Genomic DNA, 24,790 nt, shown 5'->3' with positions numbered 1-24,790 from the left:
TAATAGAATAGTGCATTTAATTAAGATAATAATCAATTCTACTTAATTATTTCTATTGAAGCTTGAAGATTTTCACTTATGTTTCAGTTTTCTGACAAGCCATGTAAACTTTAGGCTGGTTATCATTGCCACTACCGTTTTTATTATCAATATTTTTTTTTAATTTTTTTAATTTATTTATGATAGTCACAGAGAGAGAGAGAGAGAGGCAGAGACACAGGCAGAGGGAGAAGCAGGCTCCATGCACCGGGAGCCCGACGTGGGATTCGATCCCAGGTCTCCAGGATCACGCCCTGGGCCAAAGGCAGGCACCAAACCACTGCGCCACCCATGGATCCCTATTATCAATATTATTGCATGTTCTCATCAGGTCCAGCCACTACCACCAGCAACAGCCACTCCCTTCCCATATGCCTTCTCTCTCCACCTTATTCTGTCCACATCTGCATCATCTGGGAACACAAGGATTCTGGGTAGGGAAAATTTTTAGTGCACTATTGGAGCTCATGGGTGAGAGGGCATCATATCAGCCTCAGTCATGGGTAACTTCCTTTGTTTGACTCTATTTCTAATGAATAAGGTCTTTTTTTTTTTTTTAATGGATCACCCCCCTCCTACTTTCCACTGTGCATGACACTTCCCAATAAACTGGGGAGAGATTGAAGAGTCCTGCCTTGTTCTGATTTCTGAAACCAATCATGCAGTTCCACAAGGCCATCCAGAGGCTCCCCAGCTGTCCAGGACCCCTAACCTGGTGGAACCTCCCTCATGTCAACAGCTTGATGTGCATAGGCTCTTGGCTTCACACTATGGTAGGAATATGTCACTCTACTTGCCTGATTGGATTACCTACCCATTATCTATATAGCCTTATCTAGATGACATATTCTGGGAAAAAAATATCTTGTTTTTTTACAAAGATTCACACATAATAACGAACAAAATTGCCTCTGGACTCAGCATTTGTGCCACCGAAAACCGTCTGTCATGCATTTGCTCTGTGGTTACACGACCTGGATTTAAATTCTCTTCCTCTCATTCATGGAAGACTTTAGAAAATTTCTCAAATCTACTATAGGCTTGGGTTTTTAAATTCCAGAGTGGAAATAATAATTCTTATATTTATTGCATTGCCTTTTGTGATTAGCTGTGATGATGATATATGTAGAGCCCTTTGCAGTAGACCTGCCACATGACAAGCCCTAGACAATGCCGCATCCTCTTTCCAGCCCCACTCGTCCAGAAGTGATAAACTCTGTTCAAATCAGCAACTCACCAAACTCAAACATGGCAATGGAGATATTAGACCAGCACCAAGTGGAATCTGAAATTAAATTAAGCCCTAAGGGGCAGCCCGGGTGGCTCAGCAGTTTAGCGTGGCCTTCAGCCCAGGGCATGATCCTGGGGACCCAGGATCGAGTCCCACATCAGGCTCCCTGCATGGAGCCTGCTTCTCCCTCTGCCTCTCTCTCTCTCTCTCTCTCTCTCTCTCATGAATAAATAAGTAAAATCTTAAAATAAATAAATAAATTAATTAATTAATTAATCCCTAAGACTGGCATCCCATACCAGATGCTATTTTACACAGTGGGAGACCTTAATCTCACTGCCAGTAACGGACAAAAAGAATATGGGTGTTGATCATTTCTATACCCTTGTGTACTTGAAAATACAACCTTGAGAAATTATCTCCAGGTATTTTATCTGGAATGGTATCTCATTTTGCACATTGAGATTTCAAGGTGATATAGCTTTGGTTTGTGAAGTTCATAGTAAAAGAAACAGTGAGAAATACCTGAGACAAGTCTGATGTCAATGTTTGAGGGGCCAATGAGTATCTACTGCTGAAGGGTCCACTCTCATGACATTCACATGTTCACTGGTTTCCACAATGATACAAACACCAAGATGCTCATCCTTTCTGATTACTACCTCAACAATGCATTAGACCTGGTTCTTTTCTTTTTAAAAAATATAAATATTTATTTATTTGAGAGGGTGGAGGGAGAGTGCACAATAGGGAAGGGGTAGAGGCAGGGAGAGAAGCAGACTCCCTACTGAACAGGGAGCCTGAAACAGAGCTTATCCCAGGACACTGAGATCATGACCTGAGCCAAAAGCAGATGCTTAACCAGTTGAGCTACCCAGGAGCCTCTAGACCTGGTTCTGTAGTAGCCGCCAACTGCCCTGTCATTGTGGTCTCCCCAACCCTCCTCCCTTCTCTCCCTACTCCCTTTCCCTATCCTCCTCCTCCTTCATTGCTTTCTATTATTTTTCTACCTCATTCTTAAGCTTGGTGTGAATCCTAGAAATCTTACAAAATGAAATATCTATGTGAATTATTCCTAATCTTGCATCCAATGTAGAACCTCAACATTATTCCAATGTAATCACCAAAAACTTCATATATTCACCTGACCCTGGTTTTCCTCATCAATTTCTCTTTTCTTCCATTTTTTTTTTCATTACAGATTCTCCTCAACCCCCAAATTCAAAACCTATATCTTCAAGGGATGCTTTTTTCTTGTTTGTTCCTCAGGTGAAATTCTCTGCAGATTCTTATTGTCTTTTCACAGATTCGCTCAACTTCTGCCCATTACCACTAGAGCCCCCACACAGGCCCAAATAGGCTTGCTCTTGGATTATTTCAGTAGCTACTAATTAGTCTTCTTGCTCAAATGTTTTGTTTTGTTTTTTTTTCTCAAACTGATGACGACAGACTTGTAAACATTATTTGTATCAGACTTGTTTGTTTTCTATGGGTCTTTATTTTTCAAAATTAAAACCCAAACTCTCTAACTCAGTTTTATACTCTAGATCTAAACCAGATTTTTCAATTCAGTAGCTTTTTGAACTTTTTGCTCTTATAAGATTGGTCTGTGCCTTCTTCTCAATGATCCTATTTTTTTTTTGTCCCCATAATGTAATTCTAGATAATTCTCCCAAGTATACCTCTCCTTACCAGAATCTTATTCTTAATAATTCCCTAAGATTTGTACCAATCACATTGCTTTTCCACATTCCTTTTTTAACTTGATAAGATTTATTTCCCTCCAGCCTCCTGACTTATCAGTTAACAGTATGCAGTCTCAATACAGCTATCTTACTGTCCTCAGCCACAAGAGAAATCTGTGATTATTTTTTATCATTATTTATGAAGTATCTTTAGAATGTCAATGCAGTTCTTAAGGATGAGGAGACTCTTAGCATCCCCAAATATCTAGTATAGCATATTGTGTTTAATCGACTCAATACATGCTTCTTTTTGCAAAGTCTGTTCAGAAAGATCTGGCCACTTTTCCATTTACTCCTCCCCTACCTCTTACAGGTTTAAAATGTCACTTGCCTTCAGCATAAATAAGCAGCACAATAATGAGGCCCTTTCTGTTGGTGATACTTCATTTACAACTGTCTGCCTACTGGCCCACTAAGCGCCACTCCTCCCTAGTGACTGTTCACATCACATCAACATTGCTTATGGCCAGAAGCCACCTCATGGACAGGGCTGCCTGCTGCCTTGTTTTATATTAGTCTCACAATGCAGTTCAACACTGAGTGCTCTACATCCGTGATTAATGGCCTCCTAGAAATAACAAATGAATGTTATACAAAGACTAATATAACATAGTTAATGGTAACAAAATTAAAGTGAGCTGCAGATGATGCATGTGGAGTTCTTTTCAATATGAAACACAGTGTTACCCTCTTGGCCTACATAATCTTTACAGATATAATCATATTCAGTGTCTTAGTTTCTTCTTTTATTAAACTAATGAGGGAAGAAACTAAACTATCTGAACAAAATTTATTACAGATAATAAGCATATTAAAAAATAAAAAATAAAGATAATAAGCATACATATAATTACATAATCAATAGACATAAAAATAAATGAAACTTTCTCTTGCATGTCCATAAGACAATGAGATAACTTGATGTGGTTCAGTACACAAGTAACTGATTTAAAATTGCAAGGTACTAATATTGCTACAGAGGATGTCCACTAATTCAACCTAAAAATTAAGTCCTTATATCTACCTAATATCTATAACTATATTATGAGTTATTACTTATAGACCAGGAAAGTACACACTATTTGATTCTACATAGTGGAAGTGAATTTCAAAAGTACCAGACACAGTAAAATCTCACTATGGCCTATAAAATGTGGGCAATTTTATTGTAAGCTTTTTATCAGTGCATATTTCACCTAAATATATTTATTTTCCCCTTACATTCTATACCAGGGTCCATTGTAAATGATGGATATAAAGGATGATACATAGAAGTTACATGCTGCACTCACCATTTTAAGTTTTAATGAACTGTTCATGCAAAAATCTCAATGTATCATGTTTTATTCCTACATTAATAAAGAAGTATGTCTCTAAATGTCTCTCCTTTTCTCTATTAACATGTATTTCTGAAAGACCTGCAAATGCAACATGTTATTTGAAGCCATAAAACTACCACCCTGTTAACACCCTAAAAACAAACAAGCCACAAAATCATAAGTCTGTTCCATTTGAGATACAATATAACATGACAAGTAATGCCATACTAAAACAATTTATTATATTATATTTCTCCTAATACTTAGTATTTGACCTCTAGATCTATAGAAGCATTTACATAATATCTATGTATGTATATATTTTATGCAATTATTTAAAACTACCTTTTCTCTCACCATAAGCTTCTTATCGATCCTATAATCCAATATAATACCAGAATAGCACATTAATAGTCAGCTTTAAATGGCAGGGTTTCTCTCTCTCTCTCTTAAATTAAATAATAAAGAACTTGTGAAGTACCAAAGATTCAGAAAGTTGTGTTTAAAGCAAAATAAAAAGCCCTAAATACTTATTTATGAAAGGCAGAAAAGTAACCTCATAACTATATAATTTCAATGACTATCAAGTGAAACTCCAAGAACTTAGAAAGAAGGAGACCATAAAAATAAAAAGTAGAAATCAATTGTATAAAGAATAAATATACAGTAGAAAAAATTTTAAGTCAGGAAATGTTTTTCTTAGAAAAGATTAATACAATCAAGAAATTCCTAGCAAATTGATTTTAAAAAGCCACAGAAGGCATGCATGACAAACACTGGGAAGGAAAATAAATCATTCAAAAGTCTACAAACATTTAAAAAATAAATAGGACTCATGAATAATTAAATGCCCAAAACTTTGGGACATAAAATATAATGAACAAAATCCTTGAAAAGCAAAATTATTAAGAACTGACATAAAAAGAAATAAAAATACGAACGGTCCATATGTCTGTTTAATCATCACAGATGAGGTTAACTTCCTCCTCCAATAGAACTCCAGAGATCACTGCAGGTGATTGCTCCTGCTCTGGTCTGTCACATGCCCACACACTCAGGTTGCCCAAAGCTAAGGCTGGGATCAGCCTGAGTGCAATGAGGACAGTGGGCAAGGTGCAGCAGTTTTAAAGCAAGAGTAGAAGGGACTTTGGTAAGAAGGGTGGGGGTTGGGGTAGTGAAGGGGCACTCTTTATCTCAGGCAGTATTTCTGTAAGAATTCTTCATTGATTCCTTGGAAGCTCAAAGAAGATGTTCTCTCTTCCTCCCTTTTCTCCTCCAGTCTCCCTCTTACTACCACCCCCACCCAATATCTATGAGCAAATCTCTGCTTCAGGAATACGTGTCCTGTTTGTCATGCTCCTGCTCCCTTGGAGGGATTCTGCTTCAACTGGAACCAGCCTTGTGCTTACAAAAAAATAGAGCACTTGCATGATGATGATATTTTTACTCTTTACCACTTGAAAATCATCCTGTGTTTTCAGTTGCCTGGAATAATTTTCCAAAAGCAATTTCTCTTTGAATTTTGAGAGTCTCATAATTAAAAATGGAAAGTCATTTGGAAAAATGTGTAAGATTCAATATTATCCTTTCTTATTCTCATTGTTTTAACATCATAGAACTTTTCTGAAAGAGGTTATGATGTTGAAAATAAGGACTATAAACCAATGATCTTGAATTAGTCAAGAAGGTATGGAAAGTAGAGGAATATACTATTTAATTTTAGAAGTCTGTCTAGTGACTACAATTATAAGAAAATTACACATTATAAGTGTAAAGGAATCTTTTGATAAGATGACATTCTTTTCCATTTTTATCTCAGAACAAATTAAAGTCGCTATTATGCAAATATTCAATTTAGAATTTTCTGAGAAGTTTTACTTTACTTACTGTTTTGGAGTATCTCCTTAATCTATCACATCATTCTTGATGTGAATAAGTATGTCTCTGGTGCTACCCCTACATTTTTAAATGAAATTTGAAATGTTATACATACCATGGTGGAATATATTGGAAGCTCCTTGAATGGGTTAACAAGCAAGAGGATGTCTCCAATAAAAGTCTGTTAAAAGAAAAAGATATAAATAGTTGGTGGACTTTATAAATAGAACATTTAAAATTAAAAATGGCATAATTTTAAAATCATTGCACAAAATACAGAAAATAAATAAAATCCATACTTTAATATTTTGTGAACTGTTTTATAAGTTTGTAAATAAAGAAATAGAAAAGTCAAATTCAAATAAGATAAAACCAACAGGCTTGTTTCAGCAAACACATAACACATGAAATGACCGCATTCTAAAAATTTCTTTTCTTAAAGGGGTTTTGTGAGAATCCGACTGGATAAAAAATATAAAATTAAAACACATGACAAAATGCACTGAAGGAAATAAATGTGGTAATGAGTCCTATGCTGCTAAATAATAATAATAATAATAATAATAATAATAATAATAATAATAAAATGCACAACTGAAAAATGAATAAAGCACAAAAAGCAAATAAAAATATTTTTGTAATAAAAAAGGGACAAGTAATGAGATATAAAGGCACAAAGAACAGAAAGAATAAATAGAAGTCAAATAATAAAATGACAGATTTAACCCCCCCAAATCAGGAATTACATCAAATATAAAGATACTAAATACTCTAATCGAAAGATAAAGATTATAGACCAGATTAAAGTACTAAATATATAGATTAAGACAATTTAGAAGTAAAAAGATAAAGAAAGATATACCTGAAAACAATAATAACAACAAAAATGTGGTTTAGTAACACTCAATTCACACATACACAAAAATAAAAGTGATGAAAAGGAACATTTCATAATGATAAAATGTTAAACCAGTTGGAAAGATACAGCATTTAAGATATCTATGAAACTAAAATCTAGCACAAAATATACAAAGCAAAAACAACTGTAAGGAGAAGAATAAATTCACAATAATAGTCAATATTTTAAACAATCTTTTTCTCAGTAACTCATGGAATAAGGAGACAAAATTTTGAAATAGAGAATTACCAAGTGATTAATTGACTTATATACAACACTGTTACCTAACAATTCATCGAAATTGAACACAGACTAGTTTCATTACATTTAAAGGACTTGAATCACAGAGCATATAGTCTGGTCATGTAGAATTAAGACAAATTAATACTGTATATCTAGAAAACCACCCACTGTTTGGGAATCATATAATGCATCTGCAAATAATCTATAAGTCAAAAAAGGAGCCATGATGCAAATGAGAAAATATTTTGATTATAACATATTTGTGAGACACAACTAAAGATATACTTAGTATGGAAATTATTGCATGAGGTGCTATTTATAAAGTTAAAAAGAAGAAGGGCTGGTAATTATTATCTAAGTATACTTTTCAAGGAGCTCATTAAATTACATCAAATTATATAGAAATATAATCAGCATAACAGCAGAAATTAATGTAATAGTAAACAAAAGTCAAAAGGTGGTGTTTTGAACAATGTAATAAAAAGGTGAGTACTCTAACACAACTGAGAAAACGAGAGAAAATACACAAACTACCAGTATCCTAAGTATTACATTAACTAAAGACAGTATGGCATGAAAACAGATAAAGAGACATTCGGAATCATTTTTTAGTTACTAAGTTTGGATACTTAGAAAATGTAGACAATAACCCACCATCTTACCAAAACGAACATAGTTAAGATTTAGAACATCTGACAGTTTTTTTCTGTAAAAGAAATTTGAATCTATGTCTAAAAACATTTCCACAAAGAAATTTAAGCTTCACTGGGGAATTGGAACACCACTTCATTTTAAGATGCCTGCATAAACTTCGTATTATAAATCTAAGTAGTATATAGAAAGAAAGGAAGATTACAGATTGTTCTCCTTCATTAAGTATATGCAAAAATCCTGAGCAAAGTATTGACAAATTAAATCCAGTAATACATTCAACAGATAATCTGTTTCAACTAAGTTGGCTTTATTGTAGTAATGTAAGTTTGACTTCATATTAGTAAATCAACTCTCATAATTTTTAAAACTAAAGAGTAAAGACTAAAAGCCATATGATGATCTCAATAAACGCCAAAAAGCATTTAAGAGCATTCAATGCCCACTCTTGATTTAAAATGACTTTAAAAATTAATATAAAGAACTTCCTTAATCTAATAAAATTTAGCCATACCTATGACAGTGCTACTGCAAACAACTTGCTTAATGATTTTTTTCCTGAGATCCAAAATGAAATAGGGATTGTCACCTCTCATCATATTTTTATTAAGAATGCAATCCCATGGGGGAAAAAAAAAAACATGAAAAGAAAGTAAGGAAACTATCAAGATTTAGAAAATAAAAATAAAAGTCATTACATACCTTACAGTAGTATATGGAGAAAATCCAAAAGAATCTCCATATAAATCAATATTTACAAATGAATTTAGCAAGTCTGGCAGATGAAATATGAATTTCACAATCAAATTGTATTTCTATATTTCTAATACACAATACAAAAATGAAATTTGCTTGTATTTTTCAATAAGAAAATACCATTTTGTTATAGCATCAAAAGTTGAAAAATGCCTAGAAACAGATATAATACAAATGGTCAAGACTTCTACATCAAAAATTTAAAAATGTGCGGCACCTGGGTGGCTCAGTGATTGAGCGTCTACCTTCGGCTCAGGGTGTGATCCCGGGGTCCTGGGATCAAGTCCCGCATCAGGGAACCTGCTTCTCCCTCTGCCTATGTCTCTGCCCCTCTCTCTGAGTTTCTCGTGAATTAATAAATAAAATATATAAAAATAAAATCTAAAAAAAAAAATCTGTTATGTTTAAAAAAATTTAAATGTTCCAGAGAAGTTAAACATGGACAAAGGAAAGATATTAACCTTCCATGATACTCTGAGAACTTCTATAAATCAAAATTTATTATACTGCTATAGTGATTAAGATATCTCAGACCAGTTTAGGCAAAAATGGATCCATACAACAGAAGATGGGTTCTAGAGACAGACTTACTCCCCATGGTCATCTGGTCACCACAAAGGTGCCAGCGCAACTCAGCGGGGGAATATATCTGGGGAAACATTATTCTGGATCCTCCTCTTGTACCATAGTGAAATCACTTTCACACTGGTAATATACCTTAAATGTTAAAGTTAAAACAACCAAACTGAAAGAAGAAAATATAGGAAAATGGCCTAGGCCAAATTTTCTTACGTGGGACACAAAAAAAAGCTAAACATAAAGAATTTTGCAAAAACTGCAAGCTTCTATCCATCTACAGACCTCCTAGAAGATGAAAATGCAAGCCACAAACTGGGAAAAAATGCTTGGACATATGTATATCTGACAAAGAATATCCTGAATGTATAAAAATCCCCACATATCAAGAAGAAAAGTAAAACAATCCAGTTATTTTTAAATGTCAATATAACTGAATGGGCACCTCATGAGATGAGATGGCCAAGTGAGTGACACATATGTACTGGTCACCATTACCACTGTAGTCACCAAAATCACAATAGGATACCACAACCACCAGAATGGCTAGCATCTGTTAAGACCACTAATACCACAGCCAACACTGATTATACTGAGTGTTGGTGAGGTTGAGGAAACCCAAAGTCCTGGCAGGAGTGTAACCACTCTGAAAAAGTGTTCGACTGTATCCACTCAGGCTGAAGGTACCTGTGATGCTGTGGCATTCCAGGGCTCGGTGCATGCCCCCAGAAGACAGCTCTACACTGCCCCCAAGGAAATCCTTGGGTACACGTCACCAAAAAAGGCACAAGATGGTTTATAACAGTATTATCCATATAATTTACATAATTGTAACAGCATAATTCAATAACCAAACAATGGAGACAACTCAAGTGCTCCCCCACTGTAGAGCAAATAAAGAGGATATATTCACACAGCTGCTAATTTTTTTTTTTTTGCTAATTTTACAGAAGTAAAAATGGATAGCTGCTGCCAAAAGCAAGAGATTAGATAGTTATCAGAAAAACTACAATGAATGAAAGTTGGCACATGCAGAAGAGAACACACCAGGGTGAGTTCTTTTATATAAAGTACAGAAAAAAATACAAAATGAATCCATAGCTATGTTTGCCAAACTATTCTGTAATGCTTAAGGTAAAGCAGAGAAGGGGTTTCTTATATTCCCCTTCTTTATGAAGCTGCTGTTCACCTGGGCATGTTCCCCAAATGAAAATGAAATATACACCCATGAGTGGTGTACGACTTTCTTTAGATGTTGTGATTCAAGACAACATTGACTTAAAAGAAGGACTCTACAGCCAAGGAGAGGAGAAAAAAGAAGTAAAATGACTGAATCAAATGAAGGCTTTTGTAGCAAGCATCCAAAGATTACTCAGAAAAATGAAGAAAAAAGGTAGACTGAGAGAGAAAGGAGAGCTCTGCTCAGGAAGGAAAACTGAGGAACTTTCAAATAAAATAAAAATACTTCTAAACTGCACTTTCATACTGAGATATCACTTCCATGTCGATCTAATTATTGAAGGAGCTTGAGACTGTCTTTGCAAGTGAATTTTGTGATAAATGAAAAAACAGGTCTAGAAAAATGCTATCTGAATGTTAACAAGAGACTCCTAAGGGATGTGTTTATATAGGCTTTTGCCACATTCTCAGGAAGTCTTTTTGAAGAAAGGTAACTTGTAAATGTTTTGCAGAGAAAGAATTTTCTTTTTTTAATTTAGACACCTACAGATTTCCTTTACCTCATCTTTTGTTTTGTTTTGTTTTGTTTTTAGATGGCTCACGAGGGTCTATGAGGTGGAGTGGAATGACAGGGGAATGACATGCCAGGTATCGAAAATGGTAGGTGAGGCTTTAGATTCCAGGCTGGGGGGCAGTGGCAGCTGGGGGAAATGCATCTGTCTACATAATTTCACATATCCTTGAAGTGATGGAAACTTCAACTTCTGATACAAGCTTGCCAACTTTAGCCTCTTGAACTCTTCTTACAGAGAAGACCCACTACATCCCATGGGGTCACCTGGAGGGGAATGTTCAATTAGTAAGTGGTCAAGTGAGCCAGGCTGACTACCTGGCTTAACCAGGTGCAACAGGAGCTTGTGTTTATTTGGGGGTTTCTTTCTTTATGAGCCTCTCATCCTCCGTATTTATCTGCCATCCACTAAGAAATTTGATTACATACTCAATTTTTGCTGTTCCAGTTGACAGTAATGATTCAGAGAAAGAAATGCCTTTATTCTTTGCATTATTTAGCAAGCCAACACTTCATCTCTTACAATTCATTTTGTTTGATGATTTGAACACGTCTTACTGCTATGGGATGTTTGGAACTTTCCCAATCTGATATCCAACTGAAATGATATACACTTAATTAAAAGGGCAAGTTATGTTTGCTCCTGAATTTTGGCACCAAAAGGAAAAAAGAGAGAGGGAAAGAAAAAAAGAAAGAAAAACAAAGAGTAACTTACAGACTGTTTTGAAATATCATCTTATATAACCAGTCAGATCACAGCAAAAAGTAATGAAAATCCTGGTTAGACAATTAATTCAGCCAGCATGTGTTATGTTGGCTCTGATGGGCCTGCGGCAGTAGTGGAAGTCCATTCTGTGCATATTTTGAAAGGAGGGATGCTGAGATTTGCAGGAACATCAAATGTGGGACATAGAAGAAAGACCAGTATCAATACTCTACCTAGGCACTTAGGTCTGAAACTGGAAGAAGAGTAAACTGGGGCAGGGAGGAACGTGTAGACAGAGTGGGTGTGGAGGTCAAATGACCAACTCTGAACACAACATCTGAAACCAGAGCTTTTGTATTTGTGGGAAGGAACACTTCTGTTTCCAATTCATCATGGATGGATACTTCCTTAAAATGTAATAAAAATGAATTCCTGTAAACATGGCATTGAAAACAGACAAAGACATAAAATACAAGCCTGGATTCTTATTAGATTCAACAGACAGAAATTAAACTATCAAATTGTCATAAGAGGTTCTAAATGCCTACCTCACTACAGAATGGGAATAAAAAGTTTGCACATCCAATGGTCCACAGGATAAACTCTGAGAAGCACTTGTTATATTCAATCAATAATGTTTAAATGGTTTGTCTATCTATTAAAGGCGAGTTCAAATAACATAACTTGGAGCGCTCATCACAAAATTGATCCCAAATGATTTAGCCCTTCAATATTTCAGGCATGGAAAAAAGAAAACTCATGTCTCACGCAGTGGCAAATTTATATTTTATGTGAGCTTTAGTAAAGCAGGGAATATTAATTCTGCATAATCCAGATAGAAAGAGAAACCCAGTGGGCAGAGAGTATCTAAGAAGATGGTCCAATGTGTGGAGCAGTTGGAGTCCTGACTCTGATAAACAGATAGGATGTCCTCGTCACTTGAGATTGGAAAGTGCTTGACCAGGCCTTGCAGTGAGCAAACCCAGCATGGATCCTATTGTCACAAGGCCAGAATCTAGCACAGCAGCTAGGCACTCACCAAATCACCACTGAGATATCTAACCCCAAGCAGTGAGAAAAAAGATCCGTTGTGACTTAATCAGAAAGGTCCGGTGAGGTTTACTGAAAGACTGAAGAACTTCCAAGTGGGAGTTTATAGAGCTAAGTGTTTATTTCATTGGCTAGAAAGAAAAACTTAGAGGGAAGAAACTAGCCTAAGGAAAATCCTGACACAGGCAAGAGGGCAATCACTGGTGGCTAAGGGCATCAAGTCCCACCGGGAGCCGGATCATGAATGAAGATTGTGGCTATCCTCTCATGAAAAGTGATAAGCCACAGAGAAGCTTTAAGACTGGGAGTGTCAAGGTTACATTTGTTCATTATAAGAATGACTCCAGGGGCACTTGGGTGGCTCAGTGGTTGAGCATCTGCTTTGGCTCAGGTCGTGATCCCGGGGTCCTAGGATCAAGTCTCACATCGGGCTCCCCACAGGGAGCCTGCTTCTCCCTCTGCCTATGTCTCTGCCTCTCTCTGTGTCTCTCATGAATAAATAAATAAAATCATAAAAAAAAAGAATGACTTTAGCTCCTGGTGAGATGGGATTGAAAGGGAACAAGGTTTCCTTGGGACAGTTAGAAGGTTGTTGGAGAAGAGATGGCAGTGACTTTGATGAGGATGGTGACCACTAAGGTGGAAGGTAGACCAAGTGGATGTTTGGGAGACAGAGGCACTCGAGAAGCATGAAGGACATGAAGAAATCCAAAACAATTTAAGCAGTGGTCTTCTGGTAATATAATTACAAAGTTAGGAAGAAGAATCAGCACAGTGTTGGAAAGGTGAGAAAATGGAATACTAATATGCAAGTTAACAGGGCAGTCCCAGAGAGCAAAGTTATCACCTTTCACCACTTTATGTCAAGGACTCAATCCCATTCATTTTGATAGAAGGATGTAACTTTTAGTCTATTTACAGTGTCAGGCAATACATCCAAACATTAAGATGCTGCACTGAATTTCGTAGGCTAATCAGCACCTGATGATTTGTTACTCCAAAGGAAATCGCAGACTTCACATTTACATGAAAATTACTTAATCAATTTCTTAGTAGAGTAGGGGGGAAAGGGTGTTATCAAAAAGGGACAGCACCTAGGGGCATAATCAGATTTCTCTATAGACATTCTGATTGAATTGCTCTGAGTGGAATATAACAAAATCAAGGAGACAGAGACAGACAGACGGACTAGACAGTCAGGAACTGAGATGACACAGTGTCTGAATTGTTCTGCATATTGGAAGACATAACACATATAACCAGGGCCGAACCACAGCAAATTAATTCTCCATGCTGTCATCTGAGGCATATATTTGTATCTTGTTATCAGAGATTGGTGTATAAATTATTTACTTTACAGATAAAGCATTTCCTAATAACTTAAAGAGACAGTAGTTTCTGTTTTCATGCAAATAGAGAGGACACCCTTCAAGCACAGTGAACTTATCCCCTTTAGCTTCCATTTCCAGGTCTAGCACGCGAAGTACAAGAAGCAAACAGCATCTTTAGAAGGGACCTGCAGATCCTGCTGTTTCTAGCAAGATCTTCTTCCATACCAAACTCAACAACAAGACTGTTGTCTTTCTGCAGGCTTTTTTTTTTTTTTTTTTAAGATTTCATTTATTTGAGAGAGAAGGAGATAGAAAGAAAGCACAAGCAGGGGGAGCAGGTAGAGAGAGAGAGAGAGGGAGAAGCAGACTCCCACTGAGCAGGGAGCCTGACACGGGACTAGATTCCAGGAGCCTGAGATCATAACCGGAGCCAAAGGTGAATGCTTACCTGACGGAGCCCCCCAGGAGCCCCTGCCCACAGGGTATTAACTTTCACTTAACAACTCTGCAATTTAGATCTTTGCTGAACTTGCCTTAGAACTAAATCAGAATGAACCCAAACTCCAAGAAATTGACCTTAAGGTATGCCGATGACCAGAAACAACAAGCCCTTTCCTTGTGAAAACTGGCAGCGAGACAAAGCAGTGCACAAGGCAATCTCAAAGGCACTTACGTATATCTGATTGTTCCCAAAGCGCTTCTGAATTTCATAAAGCAGGGTGCCATCGTTCAGCTCGCTGAGCGTAGCCAGGTCATCACTGGGAGCAGGAGGCATCAGCTTGACCTCGGGGGGGGAAAAAAATAAATAAGAGCTATTCTAATTGCTTTCCAATCAACTTTCTTCACAGCTGGATGTTCCATTTTCAATTACATGTCAAAAGTTTAAAGACCATGTGAGTTTGAAACTGTTATTAAACGATGAAATGGTTCACTCATAAGGGACAAAAAAAATTCAATAGCCACAGAGACATGTATTCAGATGAGAATTTCTGTTCTATGCCCACGAGCGTGCATGCATGCACCCACACTCGCTGACACAAGCACTCCCAGCGTTACCTGCTGTTCTGCAAAGGCATTTGATGGCCAAAATCATTTCAGCACATTGACTTTCCCAGTCCTCGCTTAAAATATAGGCAGCTCTGAGTGTTCTGAGTCCTTGAAGACCAGCAGCTGAAAAGCTCATGTATCTACAGTGTTCCCAAAGCTAAAGCAAAACTTCTCCTATTACTGTTGTTGGCATGGTGAAGGACCCAGGAAGCCTGGAATTTAGTTTCCGCGTACATGTAGGAGGAGGCCAGATTTTTAAAGGAAGACTAGAATTCTGGGTTGGGATTCTTATTCTTTTCTATGTGACTCTTACAATGAAAGTAGCTATGAGATTAAGATAATTCTATCATAAAGGAAAACATGCTTCCCTATTCAATGTAATAGAAAGTGACAAGACTTAAAAAACTGGGAAATATTTCAAGTAAAAAAGATAGATTTGGGTGATTTAGTTGGATGAAAAATTCCTTACTTACAAGTTCAGAAGGGGCAATGTCTAATTTTACATACAAGATATGCTGTGCAAAGCAGACATTTGATAAACAGAGAGGAGCCAAAGACCAAGAATATTCTTATCAATGCCTCAGTGAGTTCATTGGTGCACATAGTGAATTTTTAATAACAGTAAGCTTATTTGCTTTATTTTTATTCGTGTTTGTATTCTATATTTGCATTTGCCTTTGTATTTACATTGGCATTATACATCTTACTATTATATGTATCACTGTTAAATAATTTGAACTTAAATATTACTATTTATCAGCTGAATGTTTATGGCATTGACAAATATTGCACATTAAAGAAATCTAAATGTAGGATTATTTCTCTGATATGAGTGACTAGTTCGCAAAATGCACTCTTTCGTAAGAGTTCACAAATTCAAGTCAGTGCTTGCCCAGACAGCTTCTAATCCTTCAGTATTCACAATGGAAACTCAAATTCTTTACTGGGAATCTCAAATGGTCAGAAGAGTGGTTTTCTTTCTTCCTCTCAGAAGGGTGTCCTGCAGTGGGCTCTCTGGTATTAGACATACCACCACTTGCGTAAGCGGCAAACACCATCTTCCAAAAGGAAGTTGTTTATGCATAAAAAATTGATTTGTAAAATACTCCAGACCTCATAAAGGTCAAGAACAAGCCTTTCCTCACTGCACATGCACATATTCAACCAACACCTGAGTTCATTTCTCTCTGTTTTTGCAGCATTTAAAAGAAATATGCCTGAAAATATCTTCCAGAATTAACCTGTAAAGAGCATATCACATAGTCTCATTAAAATTAGTTAATTAGTTAATTTTAATTAGAGGCATAGCTTGAACACTCTGTCAGAAATATTTACTTAAATCATCAGCAGTGGAATCCAAGAGTCGGTACTTGTGGATAAAAATAAAAGTCATAATGCTCTGCCTCTCCTGATAGTCTTCAACTGGTTTTGACAACCCAATTTTGGGATTGTGTGATATCTGTTTTTTGTTTTATTTTTTATTTTTATTTTTTTAACATTATACCCTTAGTTCTACATTAAAGAGTCTCATAGGCCCAAAATGCTGCCAGGGAAGCGACCAGCAGTCTGTATGACCCATGCAGGGTTCCCCTCTGCATTTTTCATCAGTTGCACTAATTTGGTAAAAATCTTACATGCCGATTTGAGCTTCCCTACCCTAAAAATGCAGGGAAACTGAAGCACCTGTAAGGCATTGATTATTTTTACATTCATGGGGGTCAGTGTGTTAAATCTCAGTGCTGTATCTTCCCGGCTGGGGGACGTTGAATCTTTTTCTTCCTCACATTACTAAGACACTTTCAATTGTCTCTTAGAATATGAAAGACAACTGGGAGTCCCGCACAGAGGCTGTGAGGTTTAGTTTCCACGGAGGCCCAGCAAGGCACTTGCTCTGCAGACAAGTGTGCAGTAATGGGGTGCAGCGTTACCTCGGGAAACATCTGGAGAGGATTGCAAGCACCAAAGGTAAACTTCCTGCCAACTTCCATGAGGACTGTCTTTGGAGGAAGGGGTGAGGCAGGCATTTGTGGAGGGTTCTGGGTCAATCTCTGTGGCTCTCAGCAGAAGCCATCAGCTCTCCTCTGCTTTAAAAACTGGAGCTTTCTTTCACACATCCCTTTTTTAAGAAAGGATCTGCTGTGAAATAATCATTTTAAAACGTTTGAAATTGGGACACCTGGGTGGCTCAGCAGTTAAGTGCCTAGCTTTGGCCCAGGGCGTGATCCTGGAGTTCTGGGATCTAGTCCCACATGGGGCTCCCTGCATGGAGCCTGTCTCTCTCTGCCTATATCTCTGCCTTTCTGTCTCTGTGTCTCTCATGAATAAATAAATAAAAGTCTTTAAAAAATAAAAAAATAAAAAGTTTGAAATTCACTGATACCATCCAACATCTTTAATTAGTAGGTGCAAAGCTTAATGCCCAAAGAGGCCACATGGTTTCCCTGCGGTCACACAGCCTCCCTGTGTGGGAGAAGAGGGTCAGGGAGGGGGCCCTGAAGTCACAAAGAGCCAGAAAGTCGCTGGTGAGCAGCACAGCAGGAAGAAGCAGGGCGTGGTTGGCAGCAGAGGGGAAAAGGGATGGGATGTGCCCCGTCAGGGCACTGGGGCAAGAGGAAGGAAGTACTGCAGCCCACTGTGCCTGCAACTGCACCAGATTTACTGCTTGCGAATCAGCAGAGATGAGATAGAAGGTTTACATACAGACAACTGCTCTGTATCCCAGGATTACAGACGCAAGTGTTTGCCCTTAGATACGAAAAAGTAGTTTAGAAAATAAGTACAAATGGTAAGCATGTATTTCCAAGAAATAAAACCCTACTGGCAAAAAGTCTTTATATAGAGACAGACATAAAAGGAAACTTTCATGATCAATTTAGGGACGGATGTAAATATCTTTTCTTTCCAGAGTCTCTGCAAGCACTTCCTGAAAGTACAAAAATGTACACGGAGACATACATGCAGATATGCACCCCGGAAAGCTGATATGGTTGTGTATCTGTATCTATACACATTATACACGCACACATTAATACACGCATATCTACATACTCATGCATTTACATGAGATGCCACAAGCCAATAATGGATAGCAATAACTTTGAACAATGCAAAAATAAGACAAAAGTCTCCATCGAGTTAGCATACATATTTAACTCCCAAAGCATCAAAAAAAGGAGACAAATCAAAAATACGATTTTTTTCTTTGGAAGAAATGGTTTACTTTTCTAAGATAATAAACTTCCTCTTATAACCACAGCTCTAACAAGCGCCATGCAAATTTCTGGGTGTAAGTTTAGAAAAGCATGAAGAGTACTAACAGAAGTCCCACATTTGTTCCGACAAGCCCGAAAGAGTTATTGCAGACATGTCATTGGTATTCTTGAGGATTTCCATCTACAGTGGCACAGCTGTTTCTTGGGTTAGGGAAAATACTAGGCTGACAGTAAAAATGTGAAGACGCCCTAGCCTGTCTGCAGTAATGCAATGTGACAAATACAGTGTGGGAGCCAGTCAGGGGAGGCATTCCTGGCATTTATCACATCAGGATCCCAAAATGATCAGGAAGGAAGCTTTCATAATCTTAAGCAAGGCTACCTAAGGCACACACTCTCACTTTTTTTTTTAAGGTTTTATTTATATGAGAGAGAGAGAGAGAGAGAGAGATAGTGAAAGAGAGAATGAGGAAGGAGGAGAGGGAGAAGCAGGCTCCCCACTGAGCAGGGAGCCCGACATGGGACTCAATTCCAGGACCCTGAGATAGCTCATGACCTGAGCCAAAGGTGAATGCTTACTTGACTGAGCCATCCAGGCACCCCCAAAACAGACACATTCTTTATAAAGATTTCAAAAGCACTGGGTCACCTGCTAGCAAATGGAAAGAAAAAGAAAAATACACCTCTGAATATTTTATGTTCTAGCTGTAGGTTCGATAATGTCTACAGCCAAAGTCCACCAAGTGATTATACCACAAGGCAAAACAGAGTTGGACAAGTACACAAAAAAGATTAACATCCTCTCTAAGACTGACCACTATGATTTCTATGAAGTTATATATTCCTATATATCTAGGTTAAAGGAAATATCTAGAATATAAACTAGATATAGTTTAGGATAGAAAGTCAGGAAGAACTTCAGAGAAACACTTGGAGAAACATTTCGAGACCCAAAGGGAACTAAAGTTTTGGAAATATTCTGACTTCCTGGATTCCTGGTCTCCACTTCTCAACACCACTTGGAGTACCATAACCTTTACCATTTTGTTTGTGACTTTTTCCTCTGGAAGATTAGCAGTATATGTGCAGAAACTGTACATCCACTGGGTGGCTCGGTGGCTGAGCATCTGCCTTTGGCTCAGGTCATGATCCCAGGGTCCTGGGGTCGAGTCCTGCATCAGGCTCGCCTCCCTCTGCCTATGTCTCTGCCTCTCTCTGTCTCTCATGAATAAATAAATAAAATCTTTAAAAAAAAAAGTCCAGTGGACACAAGAGATGGTCTCACAAGTGGGAGAAAAATGACAGTATCTTGAGGAAAGAACCAAATATTCATGAATAAAGAAGAAAGTGGAAGTCAGGAAAAAATAAGTGAGGTGACCGGGATGGTCCTATCAGGGAAAAGGGTGATATTCTGAGAAATACTAAATTTTCTAAAGCTTAAACTCATCATCATGCCCATACAGCATTTTAATTATTTTCCCCTGCTTTTTTAATTCTGTTAGAAGTTTCTACAACAGATGGTAACACCTGTCAGGTCCTTTCACTGACTATTGCTTTGCTTGGCTGAGGAGTTACACTTTTGGGTACATGGGTCTGGGCGTGTCTGTGGACCACAGAAAGAGAATTCTTGCCAGTCTTCAAGAGTCCACGACCGCACATGCAGCCAGGAGATGCCAACCTGCCTCCCATCTATAGGACCACCACAGGTCAGCAGGACTCTGGAAGGATGCTCCTTGCAGTACCCCGGACACAGAGCTTGATCCAGAGTAAAAGATACACCTGTGATTCTCAGCAATGCACTGACAGTTCTGGAGCTCAGTCATTTTAAAACTTAATCTGTGTTGCCTGGGTGGCTCAGGCGGTTGGGTGTCTGACTCTTGGTTTCAGCTCAGGTCATGATCTCAGAGTCTGGAGATGGAGACCTGCACTGAGCTCTACGCTCAGTGGGGAGTCGGTTCACCCCTTCCCCAGGCCCCTCCCCCACTCACACACATGCACGTGTTCTCTCTCAAATGAATAAATAAACCTTAAAAAAAACTTAATTTGTAAATCGAGCTTAAGTAATGAAAAGGCATAATAATTTGCCCATAGTGGTATGTTGAGGATTAAGACAATGCAGGCGGATGCATGTTGAAGTGCTGAAATGTTAATATAAAGCATAAGTTTGCATCATTATTGTCTAAAGTCATCTACATTTCCATTGATAAAAATAAAGCACAGTGGATGTGTTGACCAGAATTACATCAAGAGCAGATAAATTCAGCCATTCCGGCAAAACCTAATGTATTGTCCATTTAAATAATTACAATAAAAACATTAAATGCATCTTACTGCATTTTTACTCTATTCTTGGTAAATGTGTTATAACTTTATAGCCCTCATTTCTGTCAGCTTCATAGCAACCCTGTGAGACCTATATCATGTACCCATTTCATAGATGAGGCTTCTGAGGTCAAGGAACCTCTGAGTCAGGCTTTCAGCAGTAAACCTGAACCAGAGCATTCAGCCTTTTTCTGCACACCCATACTAACATGCTTGCATTCAGTGCAATAAAAACTGGACCTCAATTTCAAGTGTGAACTAAATTTAAATAAATACATTTACAAAGGAAGGAAATGGAGGAAGGGAAAGGAGGAAAAGAAGTCAGGCAGTTAGAGAATGAAAGAAGAGGGTAGGCAGAAGTGAGGGCAAGGCCAAATGGAAAGGAAATTAGAGGAAGAATGTCTTGCAAACTTTTAAGCAACTGAAGAAAAACTGTACCTTCTTGGGGATATTATGTGTTCATTTTAGGGATTATCAAAATCAAAAATGCTTAAGTCTTGAATATTCATTCACACAGTTAGCATTTGATAAAATCCACATTTTATAAAAATCTGGAAGGAGCGATACTGTGGTTTTTGTTTCAATTTTTAAAAAAATTCTACATGACATATTTCTCTTTAAGATGTTAATCAAAATGTTCTTGCTTTGACAAGCCTTTTCTAAACCTCTCCTATGAAACGTGAAAGTATAATCCAGTCAGTGGATAATGCCAATCTTCCTCTAGAGAGAATCACCTACCCACCTCACCACCAAGAACAGTGCCCACAGTGGGTGATGCGAGCGAATGTTCCATCCATAATATCAGAACACAATCCTGAAATAGCCACTCCCTCTTCAGGACCAAACAGAACGCGATTCCAATTGCTTTGAACGACTAGGATATAATTATAAATTATATAATTATAAAGAGCTTACATTAACATCAGAAAGGCTATTCTGTAAGGGTTGTACTTGACATCATGTTGTGAGTGTCCTCTCTTCAATTTTTATTTTTTTAAGATTTTATTCATTTTAGAGAGAGAGTATATATGTATGAACGGGGAGAGGAGCAAAGGAAGAAGGGTAGCAGATGCCCTGCTGAGCACAGAGCCAGATGATGAGCTCTATCTCAGGACTCGGAGATCATGACCTAAGCCAAAACCAAGAGTTGGATGCTTAACCAACTGATCCACCCAGGTGCCCCTAAGATCTTAATTTTTTTAGAGCAGTTTCAGACTCACAGCAAAATTGAGAGGAAGGTGCAGGGATTTCCCACACACCCCTGTCCCCACTCATGCACAGCCTTCCCCACTACTCATACTCCCCACCAGAAGGATGACATTCATTACAGTTGAGCCTACATGGACATACTTGCCGTCACCTCAAGTCCATGGTCTACATGAGGGCTCACTCTGGTACATTCTGTGGGTTTAGACACATGTGTAATGACATGTATGCATCACTATAAAATCAGACGAAGCCTGTTCAATGCCCTAAAAATCCTCTGTGCTTCACCTATTCATCCCTCCCCCCAACAGCTACAGGCAACCAGTGACCTTTTTACTGTCTCCGTAGTTTTGCCTTTACCAGAATGTCAAATACTAGAATCATACTGCATATATCCTTTTCAGATTGGCATCTTCCACTCAGTACTATGCATTTAAAGTTAGAGGAAACTCATGAGACTCTTAAGAAAATTAAGAAAGAACTGCCTTAAATCCTACCTAACATTCAATTTGCCTACTGCAAACAGAACTGCATTCCTCCAAATTCTTATGTGGAGGCTCTCAGTGTGACTCTGGAGATGGGGCCTTAAGGAGGTAATAAAGGTTAAAGGAGGTCATAGGGGTGGGGCCATGATCCCATAGGATTGACGTGCTTATAAAAAACACCAGGAAAAAAAAAAAAAAAAAAGGAAACACCAGAAAGTCCGTTCTTCTCTCTGTCTCTCTCCCTGTTTACCTACACTCCACCCCCCATGCAAGGACATGGGGAGAAAGCAGCCAGGAAGAGGACCTTCATCAGAAATATGACCAGCTGGCATCTTGATCTCATATTTCAAATCTCCAGAACTGTGAAAAAGAAACTTCTGTTGCCTAAGCCACTCAGCTTGTAGTATTTTGTTATGGCAGCATAAGCTGGCAAATACATCTACTTAAATTTAAAAGTATCTCAAGATGACAAAAAATTATAGTTTTTTAAGTAACAAAATAGTTATTTTGAAATAACAAAAATCAATGAAACTAACATTAAATCCTGAAAAGATGGTCTTAGAAAATCTAGGTAAAATGTCTTTAAAATATTCAAAATTAGTTACAGTGAAACCAAACATTTTCAAGAATTACTCTGACTTTTATAAAATTAGTCTGCCATTGATAAAACACGAAGCATATAAAAATCATTTATTTCTCTAGGGGAATACACTAATTTCTATAAGCCCAAGCTCATCAAAGTGATCTCCCATAACCTAGGCACTGGGGCACGTACAGATATACAGGAACACACACACAGTACACCACCACAGATACTTTTCATAAATGACTCCTAGTGATCGATTTTCCTCTCCTCTGGTTATGTAGAATGTTTGGATCTTTGAAGGAAACACAAAGCATACTCTACATAATAATCAAAATGATGACTAAAGACATGACTGGAAATACTCAAAAATTAGCATTCTGGGTAAGTTTACATTCCTGATGTATGAGTCAAGACATAAATAGAATTCAAATCCTTGTACAACACCAGAGCAGCTATGTTTGTTAATGGTCAGTGTAAGATCATAACAGTTTATAGTATGGGAATTTAAAAAAAATATTAACCTTTGCATTCATTAATTTTTCTTTGAAAGGACATTTGTGAGTGTTCGGTTTTGAAATGTTGGATTTTAAAGCATGACAGAATAAGTAAACATGCAGTAAAGGTGTCCTCACCTGCTCAGGTTTGGTGGAGCCATTCACAGTAGCATTTTCAAGGATGCTGTCTTGAGACTGTCGCTTGCATAGACCTTTTGTGGCATCTTTGAACATAATGTCTTTTTCCAACATACTGTCTTGCTTGGCAATTGGCAACACCAGGGGACTGCTACAGAAAATAATCAATACTATAATTAGTCTTCTGCTAACATCGCCGTATTAATCACACATGACCACAACAGGACGGCTCAGTTATAGAAAGTTGTTTTATTCAGATAAGAAACCATTTCTTGACACAGTAGGGGAAAAAAAAAACAATCAATGGGGAATCTGTGGACTTTTCTATTAGTTTTACATTTCATTCAGTTTCAACGTTAAAAGAAAAACATACTCCAATCCGAGAAGAAAATATTTAGAAATGTATATATGACTATAATAGACAAGTCAATATGTGATTTACAAGCTAAGGCAGAACCATGACCGAATTAAGCAAGATATTTACATGTGAAAGTGAATTGCAAACAAGTGAAGGCACAAATTATACAATTAATTAAAATATCGTTCATATACAACTTAAAATGTTATAGGATCATGGGCGATAGAGTTTCTAATTAAATAATAATAGTGAATTAGAGAGGAATGATGTGCTCAAGGATTGCAAGATTGCAAACAATAACTCATTACACTTCATTATAGCTCAAACTAGGCAAAAAAATAAAAGCTACTTCATTTTTTTGTTGTTCCATAGACATCATCGCCAAAAGAAAACCATTAATGCGTAATGTCCATAAAAAATAAGCACAGTCTAAATGTTTAATTTGTACTTTAACACTTTATTAGTAAGATTTAAAAATGCATTTCCCTAAATGTTACCAGATGAGCAGGAATACATATTTAATCAAGGGCAATACATAGAAACATAACCATTTCATGTATTCTACAATAGAACTTGTGATTCTAACTAATGCTTAAATGAACTTCTTGGTTTTAAAAAAATTCAGGTTTCTTGAGGTACTATTTACATGCTGTAAGATTCACTTTCTGGAGGTGTTCATGTACTTGTATACGTCGAATACATATATTTAGTTATAAATGGTTGAATAGATATATGTGTGTGTGTAACCCACGTCACCAGTGATATACAG

General features: G+C 37.4%; 1 protein-coding gene across 1 annotated transcript in view; it reads right to left on the bottom strand.

Annotated features, from left to right (window-relative positions):
* MYO16 (myosin XVI) overlaps positions 1-24,790 on the bottom strand; it is a 481,192-nt gene that overhangs the window by 289,537 nt on the left and 166,865 nt on the right. The window contains exons 10-12 of the mRNA XM_038570035.1: positions 23,664-23,814; positions 14,847-14,957; positions 6,328-6,393 (exon numbers count right to left, since the gene is read on the bottom strand). Coding sequence (XP_038425963.1) covers positions 6,328-6,393; positions 14,847-14,957; positions 23,664-23,814 — 328 coding nt within the window. The remainder of the gene's footprint in view (positions 1-6,327; positions 6,394-14,846; positions 14,958-23,663; positions 23,815-24,790) is intronic.

Source organism: Canis lupus, chromosome 22 (genome assembly GCF_011100685.1).
Source record: "Canis lupus familiaris isolate Mischka breed German Shepherd chromosome 22, alternate assembly UU_Cfam_GSD_1.0, whole genome shotgun sequence".
NCBI classification, from domain to species: domain Eukaryota; kingdom Metazoa; phylum Chordata; class Mammalia; order Carnivora; family Canidae; genus Canis; species Canis lupus.
Note: the sequence above shows the minus strand (reverse complement) of the source record. Positions and strands in the feature narration are given on the sequence as shown.